The sequence below is a fragment of the Salvelinus alpinus genome, chromosome 14 (genome assembly GCF_045679555.1).
Source record: "Salvelinus alpinus chromosome 14, SLU_Salpinus.1, whole genome shotgun sequence".
Classification (NCBI taxonomy): domain Eukaryota; kingdom Metazoa; phylum Chordata; class Actinopteri; order Salmoniformes; family Salmonidae; genus Salvelinus; species Salvelinus alpinus.
Genome location: NC_092099.1, coordinates 37,562,397 through 37,589,901, shown reverse-complemented (window position 1 = coordinate 37,589,901; position 27,505 = coordinate 37,562,397). Strand labels below are relative to the sequence as shown.

The 27,505-nt window shown below is 43.4% G+C and overlaps 1 protein-coding gene across 1 annotated transcript in view; it reads right to left on the bottom strand.

The window, feature by feature from the left end:
• Positions 1-27,505, bottom strand: part of ttn.1 (titin, tandem duplicate 1) — a 171,663-nt gene that overhangs the window by 28,549 nt on the left and 115,609 nt on the right. Inside the window, exons 158-177 of the mRNA XM_071341458.1 lie at positions 27,098-27,400; positions 25,866-26,171; positions 25,292-25,579; positions 24,902-25,192; positions 24,530-24,817; positions 23,759-24,361; positions 23,556-23,660; positions 23,119-23,313; positions 22,645-22,941; positions 21,947-22,534; positions 21,546-21,848; positions 3,810-21,350; positions 3,401-3,697; positions 2,678-3,265; positions 2,262-2,564; positions 1,859-2,155; positions 1,468-1,755; positions 1,042-1,341; positions 507-809; positions 16-399 (exon numbers count right to left, since the gene is read on the bottom strand). Coding sequence (XP_071197559.1) covers positions 16-399; positions 507-809; positions 1,042-1,341; positions 1,468-1,755; positions 1,859-2,155; positions 2,262-2,564; positions 2,678-3,265; positions 3,401-3,697; positions 3,810-21,350; positions 21,546-21,848; positions 21,947-22,534; positions 22,645-22,941; positions 23,119-23,313; positions 23,556-23,660; positions 23,759-24,361; positions 24,530-24,817; positions 24,902-25,192; positions 25,292-25,579; positions 25,866-26,171; positions 27,098-27,400 — 23,868 coding nt within the window. The remainder of the gene's footprint in view (positions 1-15; positions 400-506; positions 810-1,041; positions 1,342-1,467; positions 1,756-1,858; positions 2,156-2,261; positions 2,565-2,677; positions 3,266-3,400; positions 3,698-3,809; positions 21,351-21,545; positions 21,849-21,946; positions 22,535-22,644; positions 22,942-23,118; positions 23,314-23,555; positions 23,661-23,758; positions 24,362-24,529; positions 24,818-24,901; positions 25,193-25,291; positions 25,580-25,865; positions 26,172-27,097; positions 27,401-27,505) is intronic.

The following is a 27,505-nucleotide window of genomic DNA, read 5'->3' as shown; positions in this document are numbered from 1 at the left end:
GGTGTGTTAACTTACCCAGAATATCCTTAGCATGAACGGGCTCTTTCATCTTAATGGCCTCTCCACGCCCTGCGATGTTGACTGCAGATACACGGAAGTAGTAGTCAACATCTGGTGTTAGGCCGGACACAACGTACTCTGCTGTCCTCACTTCTCCCTTCTGGCTGATTACAATCCATTCTCCATTGTCTGCTTCTTCTTCCTCCTCTTCTTCTCCTTCTGATTCAGATGATTCTTCTTTGGGTGGTTTGCGTCGTAGACCCTCCACGTCCGTCAGCTGTTCAACAACGTAGCTGAGGATCTCACTGCCTCCGTCCCACTCTGGCTTGGCCCATCCAAGGGTGATAGATGTCTTGGTTGAGTCAACCACTTTGAGCTTGGTAGGTTCATATGGTGGTTCTAATAAAGAGAATTCACATAATGTAGATATAGTTTTCATAGAGAAGTAAAGGATATGACTTTTACTTATTACATAAGTTAGATGGATGTTACATTTTTTTGCTTACCAACTGGATCAGCTGCTTTGTAGTAGTCAGACACATCTGAGAAGGGGCCCTCTCCGGCTTTGTTGATGGCACACACACGGTATTGATATTCATTGCCTTCTGTTAGGTTAAAGATAGTCGTAGTGGTGTTGTTAATCGGATCTTTCAAGACCTTTATCCAGCGAAGGCTCTTCTTGTCACGTCTCTCAAGGTAGTAGCCAGTTACTTGACTACCGCCATCCACACCTGGTTTGTCCCATACAACTACCATTGTTGATTTGGTTATAGTTGTTACCTCTGGTGTGGCAGGCTGTCCTGGGGTAACTGTGAAAATAATATAAAGAGTCGGTTAAGTTCTAAAAGTAAATCCAAAAACAGAGGGGTAACTGTCTTTTATGTCTTTTATAACAGAAGACTTAATATGCAGGTCAAGTTGATCATTTTGGGGAATGTCTGCTTTATATTCCATCAGATACAACTTCCGTTTGTGTGTTTCAAAATAGTGTATTTTACTTTGTATACCACAACGTTATGTCCTGTTTTGTTTTATACTTACCAAATAAATTTTTGGCAATAACAGGCTCAGAGTCCAAGGGCTCTCCATTTCCGAACTTGTTGACACCCCTCACACGGAAAATGTACTCATTTCCTCGTACCAACTTCATGACACCTATGTAGCACTCTTCTAGTCTCTCAGACACGGTAGACCATACCACTCTGCTGGTTTCACGTTTCTCCACAACATAATGGCTGACCTTAGCACCACCCTCATCAGTGATTGGCTCCCACTTAAGAATGATCTTGTCTGCTGTGACTAGCATAAACTGAATCAAGCCAGGAGGTGGTCCAGGTTTGTCTGGTGAAGAGGAGAAAACATTGAGTGCATTAATACATTATTTAACTCATAACAACATGTCTGTTGCAAATTAAAGTATGACACAATTAGATGACATAAGCTAAATGACATGTAAAAAATGTTTACCTAGAACTTCTATCCTGATGGTGGCAGATGCCGAGCCCAGAGCGTTTTTAATCTTTATTTCATATGTGCCAGTGTGGCTACGAGTTGCGTCCTTGATGAGAAGACTAGAGCAATCAGTAGTGCTCTCGATGGATAGTGTAGTGCTTGACACCATTTCTTTTCCATCCTTGTACCACTCAATTGTTGGCAGAGGCTTGGCAAGAATTCCCACTCTGATCTTAACCATGGATCCGGCTTTGTATTTCACAACATCTAAATACTCTGGAGGAAGATCGATCGCAGGGGCACCTGAACATGAGAAAAACAAAATATTAGCAACAAAATAATAAAGCAAATATCAAGCAAATGACAGTTTCTTTAACCATTGAAAAGTAAAATGAGCTCAACTCACCACATGAATCGACACAAGTGATTGGACCGACGACATCAGATGGATTGCTGATAGAACCGATTGCGTTCTTTGCGTAAACTCTGAACTCATAGGATTCATTCTGGGTCAAGCATGACATTGTGAAGTTCATCTCAATCACGTTAGTGAAGTTGGCCCTTGTCCATCTGCCATCTGGGCAGTCCTTCCTCTCCACCATGTATCCAGTGATCTTGCTGCCACCATCATAAGGCGGCCTAACCCAGGCCAGACTGATGGAGTTCTTTGTGATCTCGGAGACTCTTACAGCTGCCGGGGGCTCTGAAATAGAAAATCAAATTGATCAAGAACAGTTGATGAAAAATACCAACACCATCCACAACAAATTCAGTGACCAAAAAACAAAAATAATCCATAAGACATTTACCGCAGTTATCAATGGCGAGCACCTCTTCTGATATTTTGCTGATTTTTCCAATACCAGCTGCATTTTCTGCTGTCACCTTGAATTCGTAGATGAGGCCAGGGCAGATGTTTGTTACTCTCAGCTGTGTTCCAATGATTGCTACTTTGTTGACCTTTTGCCACAGAATACTGCTTCTCTCTTTCATCTGCAGGTGGTAGCCCGTGACAGTGTTTCCTCCATCTGTGACAGGCTCGTTCCAGTTGACTGTAATGCTCTCTCTTGAAACCATGGTTACCCATGGTGTTGATGGAGGGCCAGGGAATGCTAGAATAAACAATGTAATCCAATGTAAATTTCAGTCTAATTCAAAGACAAATGAAGATAGTGATTAAGGTAGTGGGATGGATGGTATACTAATAAATGATAGAGACACTTACTGTATGGAAGCTTCACTGTGATTGGTGGGGTGTCAATGTGGTCACTGATACCAAAGCGATTCTCTGCCTTGATTCTGAACTGATATTCCTCTCCTTTGGTAAGCTTGCCGGCCTTTATGGCACTTCTCGCAACCTGAGAAGACACTTCAGTCCAAGCAGGTGTGCTTGTTTCACGTCTCAGTACAACGTAGTTGGTAACTGGGCTGCCACCATCATACACAGGAGGAGCCCATTTGAGAGCCACTGTGGATTCAGTCACTTCACCAACCTCAATAGGGCCAGTTGGAGGACCAGGTCTATCCAACACAACGATGTTGATGAACATCTTGGTGATACCACTTGTATTGGAGGCGATGATGTCATATCTGCCAGCATCACTTGCAATGCTCTCGTTCAGTTTGATGATCAGGCTTTCAGCAGTAACTTGAGTGACCAATCTCTTGGATGGTTTCAGAATAACAGTGTTTCTTGATAGAATAACCTTTGCCAAAGGTTTGCTGGTCATAGGAAGCTCAAAGGTCAGATTTGATCCTGATCTCACATAGACAGTATTGCTGGGGTAGTTCTTCATGTCAAAATCTGGGGCCTCTGTAAAACAAACAGTCACAGCATATACAATTTAGCTAATTATCAGTTAACATACACTATTAGCCATGACAGATATGCTGACAATATTTATATAATTCAAAATTCAAAATTAGAAGAGGTGAGTTGAAAACCTACCCATTTGATCTTTCACTACAACAGGAACGATCATCTCTTTGGGTTCGCCGAGTCCAGCATGATTCTGAGCACTAACTCTGAAGAAGTATTCAGCATTTTCCTTCAAGTTTTTGATTTGGAAGGAAGTTGTGTTCACAAGAGTAACCTTCGACCATTTGGGTTGTCCTTTCTCAAGTGCTTCAATGAAGTACTGAGTTACTCTGCTTCCACCATCGTGTTCTGGTCTCATCCATCCGATTGTAACACTGTCCTTGGTTACCGCAATAGCCCCAAGCTTTTGAGGTGGACTTGGTTTTTCTGCAAATATTAAGAACAAAAGTTATAAACAATCAAGATTGTATGGGGTAATTTCTTCATGCAAGTATCAAACAGATAGCAAAATAATACACAAAGTAAAGAAATGTCAAACCTGTAATCTTTGTTCCATTCTTGGGGATAGCAGCTACACCCACTCCGAATTCGTTTTCTCCCATGACTCTGAAGTAATAGAAGGCTCCCTCTTGTAAATCTTCCACTTTGTAGGACAACGCGTGGCAGTTGTTAGTCACACACACCCATGCCTTTTTGCTGGCTTCACGTTTCTCAACATGGTAAGCCTTCACAACATCACCTCCATCATTTTCTGGAGCTTCCCATGTAACGGTAGCAGTGTCTTTGGTGACATCCTTAACAACTACATTAAGTGGTGGTCCAGGAGAGTCAAGAACCTTTACAACTATTGGTAATGTTACTGGGTCTCCAATGCCATTCTCTAATGTTACAGTGTACTGTCCAGAGTCATTTCGTGTTGCCGTTTCAATTGTTAGTGAAGTGCAGCTGTGATTTGTTTCAATGGTTGCTCTTGCCTTGAGGTCTACTTCCTCCTTGCTCCATTCTACTGATGGTGCAGGTTTTCCCTTATAAGGTACAGTCAGAGTGAATGAGTTGCCATGCTTGACAATCAATGTCTTGCGCATTTCTATGTCAACATCAAACATAGGCTCCACAGTTCTATCCATTGCTGCGATAGGCTCAGAAATTGGACTTTGCTCGCTTTCACCAATCTTGTTTATTGCCTTAACAGCAAACTCATATTCTTCATCTGCTGTAAGTCCAGAGACAGTGAACTCCATGCTCTTTATGTTCTGAATGGCCACTGTCCATTCCTCGTCCTTAATTTTCTTATACTCCACACTGTATCCAAGGATGGGAGCTCCACCATCTTCTAGTGGCTTGTTCCAAATGATGGAGATTGAACTCTTGGTTGAATCAACAACCTTTGGTTTACTTGGTGGTTCTGGCTCGACCTGTTCATCTTCAGCCCTAAACGATGGGCATGCTTCACTTGGAGGACTCAAACCAGCAGCGTTTTCAGCAAACACGCGGAACACATATTCATATCCTTTTCGTAGTTTAGTTGCTATGGTTGCCAATTCAGTCACAATCTCTCTGTTCACACGGACCCAGAGTAGACCTGCCGTGTCGCGCCTTTCAATTACATATCCAGTAATTTCACTGCCTCCATCTGAAACAGGTTTCTGCCAGACAAGTTTCATCTCCTCACTGGATACCTCCGTGATCTCACAATTTGTGGGAGCAGATGGTTTTGTGAATGGATCAGCCACTTTGACGACCTCACTCTCAAGGGCCTCGCCAAGTCCATACTTATTGACGGCCATGACCCTGAACATGTATTCATTACCCTTGAGGAGATTTGTGACCTTGAAATGTGTCCTGTTCAGATCTGCATTCACCACTGTCCAAGCAAGACGGCTTGTTTCACGTTTCTCAACAACGTAGTGTGTGATATCTGCACCGCCTGCTTCTTGAGGAGGACCCCATGCTAAGGTGACATCTTCAGCTGTAATGCCTGTAGTCGCCAGGGGGCCAGCGGGAGGTCCTGGCTTATCCAGGATCACAACGTCCACTGGTGTAGATACTGTTCCGGCAATATTTTGCAGAGTTAAAGTATATTGTCCAGAATCACGCCTTATGCAGTCCTTCACAATTACTGAGGTGCTGGTATCTGTTGCAAGAATCAGAATTCTGGCCCTGAGCTCGATCTCTTTGCCATCTTTTTTCCATGATGTTACTGGCAGTGGACGACCAGCGATATCTGCATTGATTTTAAGAACATCTCCTGCTTTCACAACGACAACAGCTCTGTACTTCACGTCCATCATGATACGTGGTGGATCCACATCATCCTTGACTGTGATTGAACCAGTGGAATAAGATGGGTCACTGAAGCATCCAGCAGCATTCTTTGCAATGACACGGAAGTCATACTGCTGGTCCTTGGTAAGGCCTGTGACGTCATAGTAGGTTTCCACCACGTTGGTGAAGTTACACCTCATCCAGCGGCCTTCTGGGAGATCTCTGCGTTCAATAATGTAACCAGTAACATTGGCTCCACCATCGTACTCTGGCTTCGTCCAAGCGAGGGATACTGATGTTCTTGTGATACCTGTCACTGTTGGCTCGCCAGGGGGATCGCATGGATCTCTTGCAGAAACAGCCTCACATGCTTTGCTGCATTTTCCAATTCCAGCAATGTTTTCAGCGTAAACGCGGTATTCGTACCCCATGCCCTCTTCAATGCCAGTCACTTTGTATTCTGTATCTTTGATGAGACCTCTATTCATCTTGTTCCAGATGATGCTGGTTCTCTCCTTTCGCTCCAAATGATATCCAAGAACTGTGCTGCCTCCGTCGTTGACTGGCTCATTCCATGTGACAAGCATGTAAATCTTGGTTGCATGTACCACTTTAGGAGTCGATGGTGGGCCAGGTAGCTTGAAGTTATACTGGGCTGTAATTCCACGGGAATCTGTATGTTGACTCTTTCCATAACGATTTACAGCATAGATACGGAACTGGTATTCAGCACCCTTTGTCAATCGGGAGGCTTTAATTGCTGTTGTTGCAACATTTGATGAGACCATTTGCCAATCTGTTGCGTTTGTATCTCTTTTCTCTACAATGTAGTTGTTGATGCAGCAACCACCATCATACTCTGGTGGAGCCCATGACAATGAAATACTGTCTGAAGTTACAGCAGTTGGTTTGATAGCAGTTGGTTGACCAGGTTTGTCAAGGACAATAATTCCAATCTCTGCTATTTTCATTCCACCTGGGTTTGCGGCAGTGATTTCATATTTTCCGACATGTTCTCTGCCCGCCTCCTTTATAATAATTTTGGATGAGGTCTTGGTATTCAGAATTGTCAATGAGCTTGTTTGCTTCAAAGGAAGGCCATGATGTTTCCATGCAATAACAGGTTTAGGTCGGCCCCTAACTGGGATTTCAACTGTAAGATCACCTCCAGCCTTCACACTGTAAGTGTTGAATAACACCTCAATTGAGGGTTCAATAGCAATATCTTTTGTTGTCACAAGTAGACCAAGTTCCTTTGGTACACTCTTTCCCTTCTCGTTGATTGCAATGACTCTGAATGAATATGCGTCACCTGCTACTAGGTTTGCAATAGTTGTTTCTAGGATTTTGACTGTGCATGAAGTATTCCACTTCTGGGTACCCTTGTCATCCTTACCTTGCACCTCAACGTTGTAGCACATTACTTTGCTTCCACCATCATGAGCTGGCTTTTCCCAGGCAAGTGATACACTGTTTTTCGTGAGATCTGTAACTCTGACATTTCGTGGTGGCATAGGCACTTCAGAAACTTTAATTGGGTTTTTGGTTTCAGCCATCAACCCAATGCCATACTCATTTACAGCACATACACGGAAGTAGAAAATGCATCCCTCTGGCAACTCATCAATCTTGAAGGAATTAGATAAGCAGTTAGTTGTCACGGCAGTGTAAGCCTTTCTGGTGGACTCTCGCTTCTCCACAATGTAATTGGTTATTTTTGATCCACCGTCTGTGAGTGGTGTTTCCCAAACAAGATTCACAGAATCTTTTTTGATATCTTTGACTGCAAAGGCCTGTGGAGCACTTGGTGTGTCCAACACTCTGACGTTGATAAGTGCAGATTTTTCACCAGTGTTATTCTCAAGGTTCAATGTATATTTGCCACTGTCGAATCGGTTTACATTGTCAATTACAAGCATAGTATATGAGCTTGTGGATTCTATCATGACACGTTCTGTCAGCTCGCCGTCCAACTTTGCCCATTTAACTTCAGGTTCAGGTCTTCCTCTGATTGTGACAAACAGACGCAGAGATCCACCTGCACGGACAGAGACAACCTTCCTGAGGTTGGCATCCAGTTCAATCTCTGGTGCCTCAACTCTTTCTGCAGCAATCACAGTGCCATGGATATCTGCAGGTTCACCAACTCCCTCTGAATTGATAGCACAGACACGGAATTTGTATTCTAGTCCTGCCTTCAAGTCCTTAATAGTGAGGTGTGTCGCTTGGATGCCAGTTGGGGGTGTACAAATGGTCCATTCATACTCCTTAGGAGGTTCTTTTACCTCTTCTACTGCTGCTGCTTCCACTTCCTCCTCTTCTTCCAAAAACTCTTCTTCTGCTGCTGCTGCGTCTTTCCTTTTCTTTTCCTCTTCCATTGCTTTCCTCTCCTCTTCTGTCACTTCTCTCATTTCAACAATGTACCCTTTGATGTATGCTCCACCGTCAGAAGCGGGTTTGCCCCAAGTCAAGGACACAGTCGAGCTGGTGTGATCTGTCACCTTAGGATGGTGTGGTGGTCCAGGTGCTGTTGTAGCATTGCATGCTCTGTAGAACAGGGAGAGTTCGCTCAGATCTCCCACTCCAGTTTCGTTCTCTGCAGAAACACGATATTCATAGAAATGACCATCCAAAAGCCCAGTGACCTTGAAGTGTAGATCAGTCAATGGCTGCCGGTTGCATTTGGTCCACCTTACACCATCTTTATCACGTTTCTCAAGATGGTAGCAGTCAATTTCTGCTCCACCATTGTTCTCTGGCTTTGACCATGATAGGACCATAGAATCCTTTGTTATTTTACTTGCTTCAGGTGTTCCGGGTGCACTTGGAGGCTTGTATGGATTGCGTGCAGTTACTGCCTCACACTCCAAAGGATCACCAATGCCATATTTGTTCACAGCCCTAACCCTGAAGATATATTCGTTCAATTCCAGTAGGTTGATCACTTTGAAATTTGTAGCTTGAATATTTGCGTTAACCACAGTCCAGGATAACCGACTGGTCTCTCTCTTTTCCAGAATATAGTGACTTATAGCTGCACCACCATCCAGAGAGGGATCAGTCCAAGATAGGAAGCATCTGTCGGCGGTCAGTCCAGTGACTCTCAGTGGTCCAGTGGGTGCACCTGGTTTATCAAGGACCTTCACAGTGATTGGGATTGTCTTTACCCCACCAATATTGGTGAGACTGAGGTCATAGTTTCCACTATCTAACCTTGTGCAGTCCTTGATATGCATAGCTGCACGTTTCTGTGTAGTTTTCACTTCAATTCGAAGAGCTTTGTCCATTTGCTTTCCTTCCTTCAACCATAAGACCTCAGGAGCAGGTTTGCCATAGATGTCAGCATCCAAAACTAAGTTGTCCCCAGCATTAACAACAATGACATCCTTGTATTTGGGATCCATTGAGGCTCTTGGTGCTTCAATCTCATCTGTGGCAGTAATGGGTCCAGTGCTGTCAGAAGGCTCACTGAAAATACCAGCGGCATTTCTTGCAATCACTCTGAACTCATATTGTTCATTTTCTGTCAAGCCAGAGATGGCAAATTCTGTCTCAATGACATTTGTGAAGTTGGCTCTCATCCAGCGACCCTCAATGTTGGCTAGATCTCTCCGCTCCACAATATATCCAGTGATCTTACTGCCTCCATCATACAATGGCTTAGTCCATTGAATCACAATGTGGTTCTTGGAGATAACAGTAGCCTCAGGGGTACCTGGTAGATCAACTGGATCTCGAGCAACGAATGATTCTGATATTTTGGATGCTCTGCCAATGCCAACAATGTTTTCAGCATAGACCCTGTATTCATATCCAATGTCCTCCTCAAGATTACATATCTTGAAAGAGGTATCAGCGATGAGGGCTTTGTTGAGTTTCGTCCACATAATGCTGGTTCTTTCTTTAGATTCAAGATGGTATCCAATAACCGTACTACCACCATCATTGACTGGCTCATTCCATTCAATAATCATTTGATCCTTTGTTGCAGATTTGATGTATGGAGTTCCGGGTGGTCCTGGGGATTTGTATGGATATTGCACCAGAATTGATTTTGTGTCCAAAGGAGCGCCCTTTCCATATCTATTCTCAGCACAGATTCTGAAACAGTACTCTGCGCCAGTTTTCAGCTTGGTTATTTTGATAGCTGTTCTAGCGAGCTGTGCATTCACACTTTGCCATGCTGTTTGTGTTGTATCTCGTTTTTCCACATTGTAATGCTTTACTTGACATCCGCCTGTGTACTCCGGGGCACCCCATGAAAGACTGACAGAGTTATTGCTTACTTCAAGGACTTTAATGGGTCCGGTTGGTGGACCAGGTTTGTCAAGGATTGTGATTCCTATGTCTTCAGAGAATAAGCCAGCTGTGTTAGTTGCCGTAATGGTATACTTTCCAAAGTCGTCCTTACATGCCTCAGTAATTTTAATGGTAGCAGTTGTTGCTGTGTTTATCACATTCACTCTTGTTGTTCTTTTCAATGGCAGACCCTCTTTCCTCCAAACAATTTGGGGTTTCGGCCTACCAAACACTGGGATTTCTACTATCAGATCGTCACCAGCTTTGACGGTGTAGGTGTTGAACATGAGTTTTAAGCTTGGTTCAATAGTCATGTCATTAGCAACAACTGGCATAGCCAGTGCTTTAGGCTCACTCTTTCCCTTCTCATTGTAAGCTATGATACGGATCAGATACTCCTGTCCAGCAGTAAGTCCAGTGACTGTGCCATGACAATCACCCTTTGTGGATGTTGCAACACCCCATTTGTCCCCTCCCTTCTGCTGCATCTCAACTAGGTAACCGGTAATTCTGCTTCCACCATCATGCTCTGGTTTTTCCCATCCGAACGATGCGCTGACTTTAGTAACATCAGTCAAGAAGATCTTTCCGACTGGAAGAGGCACCTCAGAGGCCTTTGTTGCAAGCTTTGTTTCAGTCGACGATCCAATTCCATATTCATTCTCAGCCATAACTCTGAAGTAATACATAGCCCCCTCAACAAGGTTTTCAACTTTGTAGGTTGTTTTGTTGACCTTGGTTGTTACATTTGCAAAAGCTTTCCTGATTGATTCACGTTTGTCAACAACATAATTCTTGATTTTCGCTCCGCCATCTGTAACAGGGGCATCCCAAACAAGAGTTATGGAGTCTTTCTTGATCTCTGTCAGTTTGAGATTCAGAGGGGCACCTGGTGTATCTAGCACTTTCACAGTTACAAATTCAGAAACGGTACCACTGCTGTTCTTCACAGTCACATTGTACTTTCCAGAATCACTTCTGTCACAAGAGTCAATGGAAAGCTGAGTATAGTTGAGACCTTTCTCAACCACTGCTTTCTCTTGCAATTCTTGTTCTTCCTCCACTTCTTCAACCTTCTTCAGCTTACACCACTTAATCTCTGGCGTTGGTCTGCCTTTGAATGGTACATTGATTCTCACAGAGCCTCCAGCACGCACCACAATTCCTTTCCTCAATTCCGAGTCCAGTTGAATTTCTGGATCCTCTACCTTCTCCTCTGGTTTAGATGTTCCAGATACAGCAGCTAGTTCACCAACACCCAGTTTGTTGATAGCACAGACCTGGATCTGATATTCCTGACCCTCTGTAAGTTTTGTGATTTCAAATTTATTGACCCGCAGGCCTGTTGGTGGAGTGCACATTGTCCATTCCTCCTCCTCAGCTTTGCAAATCTCTACAATGTATCCCTGGATAGGACAGCCACCATCGCTGAGAGGCTTTCCCCATGCGACTGTGATTGAGCTCTTTGTGGTATCAATCACATGTGCATGTGTGGGTGCCCCAGGTTTGTACTTGGGATCACAGGCCTTAAAGTATGACGTTGGTAGACTTGGCTCACCAACACCAGCTGCATTTTCAGCAGATACTCTAAACTCATATTCATGATCTGATGTCAGACCTGTTACTCTGAAAGATAGGTCTGTGACCTTTTGCCTGTTGCATTTGGTCCATTTAACTCCAGCTCTGTCTTTCTTCTCAATGATGTAAGTAGTAATGTCACTTCCCCCATCGGTCTCTGGTGCAGAATAGCAGACAGTCATGGAATCCCGGGCAATGTTCGTTACATCATTAACATGTGGTGCGCCAGGGACAACAAATGGATTTTTCATTATTACTGCTGAAGACTCCACATGTTCACCAATGCCATAACTGTTGATAGCCATGACACGGAAAATATACTCATTGCCCTCCAGGAGACTAGTTACTTTATACACTGTGGTCTCACAGCTGTTAGAAACCATAGTCCAAGCAAGACGACTGGTTTCACGCCTCTCAATGAGGTAGTGTGTGATGTTGCTGCCTCCATCATGTAGTGGGGCACGCCATGACAGAGTACATTTGTCACAAGCGACTCCAGTGACATGGAGTGAACCTACAGGTGGTCCTGGTCTGTCTAGTACATTCACCTTGAATGGAACTGACTCTGATCCAGCAACATTTGTCAGGACAAGTTTGTAATTTCCACCGTCAACTCTGACAGAATCCTTCACAACTATCATTGCGACGCTTTCTGTATTTTTGATCTCCAATCTCATTGTATTCTTTTCAATTTCCACATCATCCTTGAACCACTGGATTGTGGGTACTGGCTTTCCATGTACATCAGCATCAAGTTTGAATGTGTCTCCTGCATTGATAATGATCGTTTTGGTGAACGCAGGATCAATAGAATATTTTGGCGCTTCCACCTCATCATTTGCTGTTATAGGTCCACTGTTATAAGATGGCTTGCTGAATGTTCCAACTGCATTCTTAGCAATGACTCTGAAGTCATACTGTGCATCAGCAGTTAGTCCAGTAGCAGTAAACCTGGTCTCAATAACGTTGGTAAAGTTTGCCTTCATCCAGCGTCCCTCTGGAAGGTCACGTTTCTCAACAACATAACCAGTAATCACACTTCCTCCATCATATTCTGGCTTTGTCCATTCAATGGTAATGGACTCTTTGTTTACAATGATAGCCTCTGGGGTGCCAGGAGGATCACAGGGATCACGTGCAACACAACCCTCTGAGATTTTGCTGCATCTGCCAATACCAACGATATTTTCAGCATAAACTCTGAATTCATATTCAACAGCCTCCTCTAAGGGACCGGTTTTGTAAATGGTGTCTTTAACGAGTGACTTGTTAAGCTTAGTCCAGAGGATGCTGTTTCTCTCTTTCCTTTCAAGGTGATAGCCTAGAACAGAACTACCTCCATCTGCGACTGGTTCATGCCACTCCACAACCATATATTCCTTGGAGAGAGATGCAATGAATGGAGTGCCGGGTGGGCCAGGTTCTTTGTAAGGGTACTTTATAGTCAAAGGATGTGAGTCCAAACCGTAACTCTTGCCATATCGATTTTGAGCAATGATTCTGAATTGATATTCAGCCCCAGTTTTCAGCCTTTGCACCTTGAGTGTAGTTCTTGCCACGGAGGCAGCAACATTCTCCCAAGATGTGGTGGTTGTGTCTCTTTTCTGAACAATGTAATTTGAAATCTGGCAGCCACCAGAATGCTTTGGTGGACCCCAAGAAATAGTTGCAGTGTTAATAGTAACTTCATCAAACTTTACAGGTCCACTTGGTGGGCCAGGTTTATCAAGAGCAATGATTTCAATTGTTGCATTCTTTTCCCCAACTACATTAGTAACATTAATGCCATACATTCCGCCATCTTCTCCTGTAGCCTCTGTGATACTTAGAGTTGTGCTATCTGGAGTGTTAGTGATTTTAACCCTTGAGGTGTGGAGTAGGATTGATCCATCCTTTGTCCATTTAACTGCTGGTTTAGGACGTCCTGCGATCGGGATTTCAACCTTGAAGTCTTTACCAACCCGAACACTGTAATTGCTAAATGCAGGTCTAACATCAGGCTCGATAACAAGGTCCTTTGCTGTCACTGGAAGTGCAAGTTCCCTTGGGTCACTCTTTCCTTTGTCATTGATAGCAAACACTCTGAAAATATATTCTTCACCCGGATTTAGATTGTTGACAACAGACTCCATTGCTCTGACAGTTGCAACACCTGACCATTTCTCAGAGCCTTTAGGTTGTATCTCTAGCAGGTAATGAATGATTCTACTTCCACCATCATGCTCAGGCTTCTCCCAGGCAAGAGAGATGCTTGTCTTGGTTTGGTCAACAACACTCAGTTTTCGTGGGATTTGGGGTACCTCTGAGGCTTTGATGGGATCAATGGTTGCTGTAGGCAAGCCAACACCATGTTCGTTTTCAGCAAGGACTCGGAAATAATAATTGCAACCCTCTTGAAGGTTCTCAACCTTGTATGATAATTTGTGGCAGTTTGTCACCACAGCTGCATAGGCTTTCCTGGTGCTTTCCCGCTTCTCAACAATATAGTTTCTGATTTTAGCTCCTCCATCCAACACAGGGGCATCCCATGTAAGTGTCACTGATTCACCAGTGATATCTTTCACTTTGAGGTTGACTGGGGCACTAGGTGTGTCAAGAACTCTAACGCTAATTAAAGCAGATTTTTCACCACTGGCGTTCTCTGCAGAAACAGTGTATTTTCCACTGTCAAATCTGTTGACATTGTCAATCACAAGGGACGTGTAACTACTTGTCACTTCAACTTGTGCATTCTCCTTAATTGGACCTTCATCCTTTCCCCATTTGACTTCAGGTTGAGGTCGCCCTCTGATAGGAATGAACAGCCTGAGGGAACATCCAGCCTTAATGTTCACAACCTTTCTCAGGTCTGGGTCAATGTCCAGATCTGGTTCCTCAATCCTCTCCTCGACAAGAATTATTCCAGAGACATCTGCATGGTCTCCAACACCAAGCTTGTTGACAGCACAAACTCTGAACTTGTACAAATGCATTTCCTCCAATTTTCTAACTTCAAATCTTGTTTGTTTGATGCCACTTGGTGGAGTACAGATTGTCCACACGTCAGCAGGTTCTTCCTCTGTAGCTCCTTCTGCACTTCCTTTTTCTGCAGGTTCTGCCTTGGAAGGTGCTGCGTCTGCAGGTGCAGGTGCTGCTTCGGCGGGCTCTGTCTCGGTGGGTGCTACTTCGGCGGGTGCTGCCTCAGCAGGTGTTGCCTCAGCTGCTCTTTTTTCAGCGGGTGCTTCCTCTCCCTCAGCAGCTGGTGCCTTAGTGGCCGGTTCCACAACGATGGATTGCTTAGTGAGAGATGCAGGAGATGGCACTTCGCATTTCTCCACAATGTATCCTTGAATCTCACATCCTCCGTCATATATAGGTTTGCCCCATGACAGGAAAACTGAAGTTTTGCTTATGTCAGTTACTTTAGGATTAATTGGTGCACCTGGTCTGAAGATTGGATCCAAAGCCTTGTAGAAAACTGTTGGGGAGCTTGGCTCTCCAACTCCAGAGACATTCTCAGCCAGAACTCTAAATTCATAAATATGACTTTCCATAAGTCCGGTGACTTTGTAGGTTAAGTCGGTAACTGTCTTCCTATTGCATCTGGTCCATCTCACACCCTCCTTATCGTGCTTCTCAATAATGTATCCAATAATATTACTGCCACCATCATATCCAGGAGCCTCCCAGGTAATCACCATTGAATCCTTTTTGACATCGGAAACCTCCAACCTACTTGGTGAATCTGGGGGAACGAATGGGTCTTTGACAGTCACAGCAATTGATTCCAGACCCATACTAAGTCCAAATTTGTTTACTGCCTGGACTTTGAAAATGTACTCATTTCCCTCCAAGAGTTTTGTAACCTTCAGATAATTTGACTCACACTTATTATCAACAACAGTCCAAACTAATCTGCTTGTCTCCCTTCTCTCTACAATGTAATGAGTGATTTTACTGCTGCCATCATATAGTGGGGATTTCCAAGCAAGGCAACATTGATCATTTGTGATGCCAGTGACAGAGATAGGACCTTGTGGTGCCCCAGGTTTATCCAAAACAACCACATTGATTTTCACTGACTTCTCGCCTCCTGGATTCTTTAGAAGTAAAGTGTACTTTCCTCCATCTTCAAGTTTAGCCTCTTTGACAGTCAACAAAGTGGTGCTGTCTGTATTTTTTATGTCTCTGGTGATAGTGTTTGCAAGGGGTGCCTCATGGCCGCTCTTCATCCAGAGGATTTCGGGTATTGGACTACCATGAACATCGGCATCGATTTTGAAGCTATCTCCAGCATTAACATAAACAGTTTGTGTGAACTGTGGGTCAATGCTAATACGAGGAGGGTCGATTTCATCTTTAGCAGTAATTGGTCCAGTGCTGTATGAGGGAAGGCTGAAAACACCTGCTGCGTTTCTTGCAATAACACGGAACTCATATTTCTGGTTCTCCACAAGGCTGGTTGCCACATACTCGGTTTCAATGATATTTGTGAAGTTGGTTTTGTTCCAGCGGCCCTCTGGCAACTCTTTCTTCTCTACAATATAGCCGGTGACGTTGGCACCACCATCATACTCTGGCTTTGTCCATGTGATTGTTACAGAATCCTTTGTTATCTTAGTAGCCTCAGGATCTCCGGGGGGATCGCAAGGATCCCTAGAAATGTGACCTTCGGAAAGTTTGCTAACTTTTCCAATTCCCACAATGTTTTCAGCGTAAACTCTGAATTCATATTCCTGTCCTGGTTCCAGGCCAGTGGTCTTGTAAGATGTATCCTGGATAAGAGACTTATTGAGCTTCACCCAGAGAATACTGTTTCTCTCTTTGCGCTCAAGATGATATCCCAGCACAGTGCTTCCACCATCATTAACAGGCTCATTCCACACAACTACCATGCTATCCTTTGTGGAAGACTGTACAGATGGTGTTCCTGGAGGGCCTGGTAATTTGAATGGATACTCAGCAACAACAGACCCTGAGGTCAGAGATGGGCCCTTTCCATACCTGTTCTGAGCTGTCACCCTGAACTGGTACTCTGAACCGTTTTTCAGCCTCGAAGCTTTAATCGTTGTTCTTGCATGATTTGGAGACACGACCAACCAAGTTTGTGTGGACGTGTCTCTCTTTTCTACAAGGTAGCTGTTGATTGTTGCACCACCATCATACTCTGGTGGAGCCCAGGAGAAAAGCACACTGTCAGTAGTAACAGCCTCAACTTTAATTGGGCCCTTTGGTGGTCCAGGTTTGTCAAGAACAACTACTGAGATGCATAAAGATGTATCCCCAGCGGTGTTTGCGAGTATGATTCGGTACTGACCAACATCTTCTCTGCATGCCTCTTTGATTTGAAGATTGATCAGTTTATCTGATCCTCCAAAGTTAACTCTGGTGGTACGCTTCATAGGTAGATTGTCCTTTATGAATGAAATAGTTGCTCGGGGACGAGCAATAAACGGAATCTGTACTGTCAAATCCTCTCCTGCTAGAACACTGAATGTGTTGAACAACATTTTAGCTGATGGGACAATCACAAGATCTTTAGCAATCACTGGCACACCAATTTGACGTGGATCACTTGTTCCTTTTTCATTTCTTGCTGCTACACGGAACATGTACTCTTCACCTGGTGTCAGTCCAGGGACAACTGCTTCTAATGTTTTGACAATGGAAGACTGGACCCATTTCTCGGCACCTTTGCTCAGCATCTCAACAACATAGCATACCACTCTACTTCCTCCGTCATGCTCTGGTTTCTCCCAAGACAGGGTGGCACTAGTCTTGGTAACATCGGCGAGGGTGATTTTGGCAGGAGGCTGTGGTTTTTCAGAAACTTTAACTGATTCACGGGTTTCAATTGGTAGGCCAATTCCATATTCATTTTCAGCTAAAACTCTGAAGTAGTAGTTACATCCCTCCTGCAGCTGGTCAACTTTCCAGGTGTTCTTATGACAGTTAGATTTTACAGTGGCATATGCTTTCCTTGTTGATTCACGTTTTTCAACAATGTAGTTCTTAATCTTTGCTCCACCGTCATTTACTGGAGCATCCCAGATAAGAGTGACAGATTCTTTAGTGACGCTGTTGATCTTGAGATTTTGCGGGGCACCTGGGGTATCTAGCACTCTGACATTCACAGCAGCTGTATTGGATCCATAACTGTTTTCTATTGTGAGCACGTACTTGCCACTGTCAAATCGGTTGACATTTTCCACCACCAGTGATGTGTAAGAAGTTGTGCTTTCAATGGTTGCTCTCGTAATAGGTTCACCATCTTCTTTGGTCCATTTTGCCTCGGGTGATGGTCTTCCTCTGATAGGTACAAAAAGTCTCAATGTGTTACAGGCTCTGATATTCACAACCTTCTTTAGCTCTGCATCCAGGTCAAATTCCGGTGGAAGCAGCCTGTCTTCAGCTCTCGGTGTGCCAGGAATAGTTGCTTCCTCTCCAATACCCTCACTGTTTATGGCAGAAACTTGAATCATGCACTCTTTGTCCTCCTCTAAGTTCATAAGGGTAAACGATGTACCCATTAGTCCTCCTGGCGGAGTAACAATTGTCCATTCCTCCTCCCCAGGAACGCAGGTCTCCACAATGTATCCTGTGATTTCAGAACCACCATCATAATTTGGCTTGTTCCATGCAATCGTAATGGATGACTTGGTTGTGTCCACAACTCTTGGGTTGCCTGGAGGGCCTGGTTCGTAGAGGGTGTCAGTAGCCTTGTAGAAAGGACTTGAATTGCTTGGTAAGCTTAATCCAGCTGCATTCTCTGCAAGAATTCTGAATTCATATTCATGTGTTACTTGAAGCCCAGTTACCTTGAACTGCAAGTCTTTTACTTTCTTCTTGTTGCATTTTACCCAGCGAAGACCAATCTTGTCTTTCCTTTCAATATTATAGTTTGTGATTGGAGTTCCACCATCGTACTCAGGAGCCTTCCACATAAGAATCATTGAATCCTTAGTGATTATTGTTACTTCAGGATCCTTTGGAGGATCTGCTGGCACCCATGGATTGTTTGCAATAGTTGGCGCAGATTCTAGAGGCTCTCCGACTCCATATTTGTTGACTGCCATTACTCTGAATATGTACTCATTTCCTTTGAGTAACTTGTTCACCTTAAATTGAGTATCAGTTAAGCCTGAGGCCGAATTTGTCCATGCAAGCCTGCTTGATTCACGCTTTTCAATCACATAATGGTCAATCTCTGCACCACCATCATCTGCGGGTGGAGCCCATTCCAAAATACAGTTGTCAGATGTGATATCTGACACCACCAGGGGTCCTCCAGGTGGACCTGGTCTGTCAAGGACTTTGACATTAAAGATATGCTTGGCAAACCCGCCAACATTTGTGGCAGTCAGAACAAATTCACCTCCATCTCTTCTTAACGAGTCTTTGTTAATCAGAGTTGTTGTTAAGTCAGTCATTTTAATTGTCAATTTCATCGTATTTTCAATATCCTTTCCACCCTTGGTCCACACCATGGATGGTAGTGGTTGGCCTGCAACATCTGCATCAAGTTTGAAGTTTTCCCCTGCTTTCAGTAGAATCACATCCTTGAATTTGGCATCAACCATGATTCGTGGTTCCACAATATCATCTGTGCAGGTGATGGGATCCGATGGCTCAGATGGTTCACTTACTGAACCAGCTGCATTTTTGGCAAGTACACGGAATTCATAGGCCTCATTCTGAGTTAACCCACTTACAGTGAAAGTGGTCTCAATGATGTTTGTGAAGTTGGCCCTCATCCAACGACCAGCTGGTAAGTCTCTCTTTTCCACTACGTAGCCAGTAATCTTGAACCCACCATCATATTCAGGCTTTGTCCATTGAATTGTTACTATATTCTTGGAAACAAAGATTGGCTCTGGTTGACCTGGTGGATCCACTGGATCAAGGGCTAGCATTGCTTCTGAAGCCTTGCTTGGTTTACCAATTCCAGCCATGTTTTCAGCAGTGACGCGGAATTCATATGCAACTCCATCTTCCAGTCCACTTGATTTGAATTGATTATCTTTCACCATGGATTTGCTGATCTTTTGCCAAAGGATGCTGCTTCTCTCTTTCCTCTCAATGTGATATCCAATGACTTCACTTCCACCATCATAAACAGGTTCATTCCAGCCAATTGTCATTGTATCTTTGGTAAAGGCCACAACCTTTGGAGTGCTAGGTGGCCCAGGGGGTTTGAATGGATATGCAGCAACCACTGACTCTGAGATGATTGGTTGACCAGCACCATATCTGTTTTTAGCTTTGACTCTGAACTGGTATTCCGCACCAGTCTTCAGACGAGTAGCTTTAAATATTGTACGGATTACTGATGATGTCAATTCTACCCATGACGTTCCTGTAGTTTCCCTTAATTCAACAATGTAATTGTTGATTGGTACACCTCCATCATTCTCAGGTGTTCCCCAAGAGATGACAGCATAGGTACGGGAGATTTCATCTATTTTTATTGGTCCCTTTGGAGGTCCAGGGACATCGTGCACTTTTACTATGATGGTATCTGTCACTGAGCCAACTATGTTCTTCCCTGTCATGCCATAATGTCCTGTGTCACTCCTTATGCATTCTGTTATATTCAGGATACTTGTGGTTGCAGTACATTCAGTGATTATTCTTGGGGTTATCTTGAGGTGCTGACCATCTTTCGTCCATGAAACAGTTGGTTTTGGACGTCCCATAACTGGTATCTCAACTTTAATCTCATCTCCTGCCCTGGCAATGACAATTTTCTGGCATATTCCACGCAGGTCAAATTCTGGCATTGTTATTGTTTCCTTGATAGTAACAGGCTTGCTGTCACAAGGACCACTTCTTCCGGAGTGGTTTACAGCCATGACACGGAATATATACTGTTCATTTTCATTCAGGTTCTTCACTATGAAGTCCATAGTCTTGACAGTTGTCACATGGGACCACTGGTCTCCTCCCTTCTTTTGAGCTTCAAGGACATATCCAGTAACTCTACTACCACCGTCATGTTTTGGCTTTGTCCATGCAAGACTGACAGCGGTCTTGGTGACATCTGTAGCATAAACGCTCTCAGGGGGTGTTGGTGCTTGAGATGCTCGAATTGGATCTGTAGTCTCAACCGACTCGCCAATTCCGTACTCATTTTCAGCCGATACTCTGAAGTAATATTCTGACCCTTCTGCTAGATCAGGAATTCTAACTGTGCTATTTGGACAAACTGATATTATGGTGGAATATGCTTTGCGTGTTGACTCTCTCTTTTCAATGATATAGTTTGTTATCTTTGAACCACCATCGATAAGCGGCAGTTCCCATTGAAGAGTGATGCTCTCTTTGTCAATGTGCTTTGGCTTCAGATTAATTGGTGGTCCAGGTGAATCCAGAACTCTCACATTGACATGAGCAGTCTTCTCTCCTGCAGCATTCGTAAGGATCAAGTTGTATCTTCCTGCATCATTTCTTGTGCAGTCAGGGATGACAAGCATAGTGTATGACTCTGTGCTGTCAATGTTAGCACGTCCTTTGAGTGGTGCGTCTTCGCCCTTCGTCCAGGCTACTTCAGGAGCTGGGCGACCTTTAATGGGCACAAATATGCGGATGGAACATCCCGCCCTGACAACAAGGGTTCTTCTCAGCTCAACATCCAGTTCAAAGTCTGGCTCTTCTTCACGTTCAATAATTTCAACCAGTTCTTCAGTTTGAGCTGGTTCACCAACTCCCTCTGCATTCATTGCACTGACTCTGAAGTGGTATTTTGCTCCCACTTTCAAGTTAGGAATAACAAATTCTGTAATTCTCAGTGAAGCAGTTGGTGTGTCCTTGAACCATTCCTCTTCTCCATCTTTTTTATGCTCAACAAAGTACCCTGTGACTTCAAGCCCACCATCTTCAAGTGGTTTCCCCCAGAAGAATGTTGCAGAAGTCTTTGTTGTGTCTGTAATTCTTGGGTTGATTGGAGGTCCAGGTGCATCTAAAATAGTAATAGAAGTGATCAGTATATGATTAAAAGATAACATTAAGGCAAATCCCTATATATAATGATTCAATATTACAACAATGACAGAGATTAGATATCTAAAAGTGAAGTAAGTAAAGTGGAATGACTACGTAAATATGACTACATAAAAGCAACATATATGGATAGATGCAGATTTTTTTTACTCACATTTAACAGTTTTGGTCGTAACAGACAATGATGGTTCACTTGGCTCTCCGAAGCCTGCTTTGTTCTCTGCAACCACCCTGAATTCATATTCAACTTTCTCTGTGAGTCCCGTTACTTCATATGAGAGTTCAGCAATGGACTTCTTCGCTGCCCTAACCCATCTCATGCCCTTTCTTTCTTTCTTTTCAACCATGTAGCCTGTGATGTCGCTACCACCATCATCAATTGGTCTTTTCCAGTTGATTTTGACATGGTGTCCTCCAATCTCTTCAATCTCTGGTTTTGATGGAGGACCAGGGGGACCTGCAAACAAAATATATCACAGTATTTAGGATGCATTAGTGAAAATATACATAACCATGATTCAATCCAACTAAATGAAACAAGTCAGTTTTACATACCAAATTGGTCCACCATCTTAGCTGGCCCAGACACTGCTGCTTCTCCAGGACCATAGTGATTAACTGCCTTCACACGGAAGATGTATTCATTTCCCTGGATTAGCTTCTTGGCAATATAGTGGCAGTCAAGTACTTTTTCTGAAAGAATGGTCCAAAGGAGGCGGCTTGTTTCTCTCTTCTCCAGGGTGTAATATTTAACTGGACATCCACCATCTTCAGTTGGTGGTGTCCATGTCAGTGTGACCTTCTCAGACGAAACTCCACTGACCTCAATAGGACCCGGAGCTGCGGGAACGTCCAAAACCTTCACTTTCACAACTTCTTCTGTGACACCAAATGGATTGCTGGCTGTAATTGTGTATTCTCCAGAATCCGATCTCCCGGCGTATTTGACAGTCAATGTCGAGGACGTTGCAGTGGACTCAATCTGGCAGATATCTGAAGGCTTGAAGTATTTTCCACCCTTAGACCACACTGATGTTGGTGGGGGTTTGCCTACAATACTTGTTGCAGTTATGACGATGTGGTCACCCGCTCTGACTGTGAGTCCCTCTTTTACAGTGGAATCAATAGTGATGGTTGGTGCCTCTGTTGAATAAATCAATATAGTAATTACCTTCATGGTAGTAAACACACCACATTCTGTTACTTCATTTCATGATTAATAATACAATCATCAATATAAATATATATCTTACCGTATTCATCCTTGCACACAAGTGTATCTGTTTGTTCAGAGGGAGGGCTCAATGCTCCAGCGGCATTTTTTGCCCTGATTCTGAACTCAAACTTGCATCCCTCCTGCAGCTCTTTCACAGTGTATGCTGTGTCTACAACATTCACATTGTTAGCCTTTTGCCAGATCTTGGAAGGCAAATCACGTTTTTCCACAATGTAGCCTGTCAGTCTGTGTCCACCATCGTACTTGGGCTCAGTCCACTGAAGTGTTACAGTACTTCTTGTGATGCTGATCACATCAGGTTTTCCAGGGGCATCTGAAATACAAACAAGAAGGATGCTCAATGTGATTGTAAGACAAAACCTTGATTATTCCAGCGAAAATATTACAAAAACAAATTACCAAGTGGACAAACTAGACACAATCCAATCTGGCCTATGGATGCTATGGGACACCTGAATGAACAATGAACCTTGAAAAATATTCCACTTACCAATTGGATCCAAGGCAACATGCGCCCCAGTTGGTGGACTTGCTCTGCCAACACCGGCCAGATTCGTGGCCATGACTCTGAATTCATATTCCAGTCCTTCAGTTAAGCCGGTGACCTTGTGTTCCTTCAACTTAATGGCTCCCCCTGACCTCTTCCACAGCATGCTGTTCCTCTCCTTGAACTCAACATGGTAGCCTGAAATCACAAGGGTTCATAGATTGTTATGATTGATAATCAGAATTATTTTTATTCGCCAAGTACATGTACCAGGAATTTGACCTGGTGATGTTGTGCTGACGTCCCCTTTCAATTAACCGAACACACTGACAGAATTTAGACAAATATACACAAAATCATTCACTTGACAACTCCCACCTGCATCAACTCAGAAAACATAGAGTTGCTACTGTATGCTAAAAAAGACACTTGTACTCTACCAGTAATTGGAGAGCCTCCGGTCTTCCTTGGGTCAGACCAGGCCAAGAATGATGAATCATGACGCATACTCATGATCACAGGTGCAGGTGGTGCCTCAGGTACATCTGGAAAGGAGCGATAACATTACAATCAGTCAACAATATCCAAATTACATTTGATGACAAAAAATTATCTATACAATTTAGAAGAAAACTTAACTTACTGAATGGATGTTTGGCAACAATAGGCTCGGATTTGAGTCCTTCACTAGCACCATGCTTGTTCTGTGCACAGACTCTGAAGATGTATTCCGTCTCCTCATGAAGACCTGTCACTCTGAAGGTGGTAGTATTGGAAACTGCTTCAATATCGGTAGCAATGCTAACCCACATGTTGGTTACGGAATCCCTCTTCTCAAGAGTATAGTTGGTTATCTCTGATCCACCATCATCCTTAGGTGCAGTCCATCTCAGGGTGCACCCATCTGCAGTGACATCCTTAAACTTCATTGGTGCGACAGGCATTCCTGGTTTGCCAACCACCCTAATGAAGATGGTGGATTCCTTTACTCCAGAAATGTTTTTCAGTGTGACTGTGTACTTAGAGGCATCGCTCCTCTGGCAGTCACGGATCAGGAGGGTAGTGTTGACTGCTGTGGATTCTGCACACACTCTTCCAGTATCGGTCAAATCCTCATCCTCGCCCTTCTTCCAGGAGCATTTAGGAGTAGGTTTGCCGTAGAGTGGGAGCTTGATGCGGACTATACTTCCCTCCTTTGCAATGTAGCACAGATTGGGAATGCCCCGCAAGTCAACTCCAGGATGAACTAGGAAAGACAGAGGACAAGAATAGGGTTAATATCTGCCGGTGAAAAACAATGGTCGTGAGATAAATCACAGACAGTTCATGAGGAGGAATTCCTTATGGGCCCTGGTCAAAAGTAGCGCACTATATAGGGAAAGGGGTGCCATTTGGGATGCAGATAAAGACTTACTGATCTGGTCTTTAGCCACCACATCCAGCTCCTTGTACGGACTGTCACCAGAGTCATTTACTGCTTTGACTCTGTACTTATATTCTTTTCCTTCCACCAGATCCTTGGCACTGTACTGCATGTTCTTGGAACTCATTAGCTCCTTCCAGTTATCATCTCCATTCATAACCTCAAGCACATACACAATGATGCGGCTACCGCCATCACTGAGAGGTTTCTTCCATCCAAGGGTGCATCCTTGCTTTGTGATCAACAAGGGCTTGAAGTCCATAACTGGCCCAGGTTCCTCTGTAATATCAAATGAGATTAGAAGAACATTCTCTCCACACAAAACAATGTAGATTATATTAGATATAATGCATGATCACTCACCAGACGCTCTAACTGAATCTGCGGTTTCACATGCCTCACCAACGCCATATTCATTCACAGCCTTGACTCTAAAACAGTAAGATCTACCAGCCTCCAAATCAGGGATCTTGAGAGTGTTTTTGGCATAGTTATCCTTAACTAGAGACCAAGCTTTTCTCTCTGCATCACGCTTTTCAATAATGTAACTGGTCACTTCGCTTCCACCATCAATAAGAGGAGTATCCCAAAGGATCTTTGCACTGTCCTTTGTTGTCTCCTTTACCATGAGATTGACTGGTGGCCCAGGGGTATCTGTATGTCAGATAGATAAATACATTAAGTATTACAGATTAAGCCATATTTATTTAAGATCTCATGAATCGAGTCTTAAATACAATAATTTATGCTTACCGTAAACCTTGACAACAATTGTATACATCTTCATTCCGCTGCGACTTTCAAGACTCAGGATATATTTGCCCGCATCATATCTGTTGCAACTCTGGACTAACACCACAGTGTCAGTGTCGGTGCTCTTGATAACAATGCCTTGTCTTTCCTTGATGTTGCTGTTCATTTTTGCCCAGATCACCTTGGGAGTGGGACGACCCTTTATTGTGGCGAAAAGTCTCATTTGGGACCCAGCACGGAGCTCCAGAACCTCCTTCAGGTCAGCACTGAGTTCTGCCTCAGGAGCAACTGAAATCAAAGCAAGAAAACTTGTTTCAATCTACACAATGTTGGGTGTGTACATAGACTTAATTGTAAGCTCATTATAAACTTGAATACTTGAAAAACAAAGTTAATAAATCTACATGGTGATAGAGGTGAGTTTCCCCCCTTACTTTGTAAAGCATTTTGCGCACTAGAAAAGCTATGTATAAATCCAATCAATTATTATTATTATTATTATTCTTACATATGATCCTAAAGTTAGCCTACAGTATACTCATTCAATCGGGTTAGTATTAAAATGTTAGCATACCCAAAATGTCCTTTGCTACATGTTTGTCTGGCACTTCGCATGTTTCACTGAAGCCCACTTTGTTCACGGCAGACACACGCAGTTGATATTCAGATTTATCAATGAGGTTCTGAACAAGGTAGAATGTGTCTTGGAGGTTCTTGGGCACGTTGCATCTGATCCAGTCTGTTGCGTCTGTTCTCTTGCATTCAACAAGGTATCCCAGGATGGCACTGCCTCCGTTATTGGCTGGTTTAGTCCAGGTCAGGCTAATCGTGCTGCGGCTGACGTCAGTGACCATCGGGTTCACAGGGGGTCCAGGAGGATCTATTGAGGAGCACATTTATGTTATATAAAAGGTCATTATAAATAAATATATATTTGAACATAATATAGAATCTACAGAGGGCAACATTACGGTAAAAGGTATTTAACAGAAGCTTTCATCTAAAGCGACTTACAGTCATGTGTACACACATTTTACATATAGGTGGTCCCGGGAATTGAACCCACTACTCTGGCGTTAAAAGCTCCATGCTCAACCAATTGAGCTACAAAGGACCATTAAAAGTAAGTATAAAAATGTAATACACATTAATGTATATACACTGGGTGTACAAAACTTGAAGAAAGCCTTCCTAATATTGAGTTGCACCCCCTTTTGTCCTCAGAACAGCCTTAATTCATCGTGGACTCTACAAGGTGTCGAAAGCGTTCCACAGGGATGCTGGCCCATGTTGATTCCAATGCTTCCCACAGTTGTGTCAAATTGGCCGGATGCCCTTTGGCAGATCTTAACACAAACCTGTGCGAATGGCACCTACTACCTTAACCCCGTTCAAAGACACTTACATTTTTGTCTTGCCCATTAACCCTCTGAATGGCACACATACATAATCCATGTCTTCATTATCTCAAGGCTTAAAAATCTTTATTTAACCGGTTTCCTCCCATTAATCTACAGTGATTGAAGTGGATTTAACAAGTGACATCAGTAAGGGACCATAGCTTTCACCTGGATTCATCTGGTCAGTCTATGTCATGGAAAGAGTTCTTAACGTTTTGTACACTCAGTGAATATATTAAAAGTATATTAAATAAATATCAAGTATACATTTTAATATTAAAAGTAAATATAAATGTACATATTATAGGTAGATATCAAGCTACATATTATAGGTGCATTGTCATCCAGAATGATTGTCATCCAGAATGATGTTGGGTAAATTGTTTTAATAAGTTTGGATACTTACTGATAGGATCGTGGGCTGAAGCCACAGTGGATGGCTCACTGGGTTTGCCAAGGCCAGCGTTGTTCAGGGCAATTACTCTGAATTCATACTCTGCTCCCTCTGACAGACCAGCAACTTCCAGGGTTCTCTCTATCAAGGCTTTCCTGTTCAGTTTAGTCCAGTTGACTTCCTTGGTTCCCTTCTTCTCCACCATGTATCCTAAGATGGTTGACTTGCCATCATCGGCTGGTTCCTTCCAGCTAACGGTCATGTGCTCTTTGGTGATGTTTGTGATGACTGGTGCCTCACATGCCCCAGGGACAGCTAAAAATAATGATTCAAGTATTAAACAAACACAGTTCTAGAGGCATTGTGCTGTGTGATAAACGTGTCTGTTAAAGTATTTACTGCATTAAAACTACTGCATTA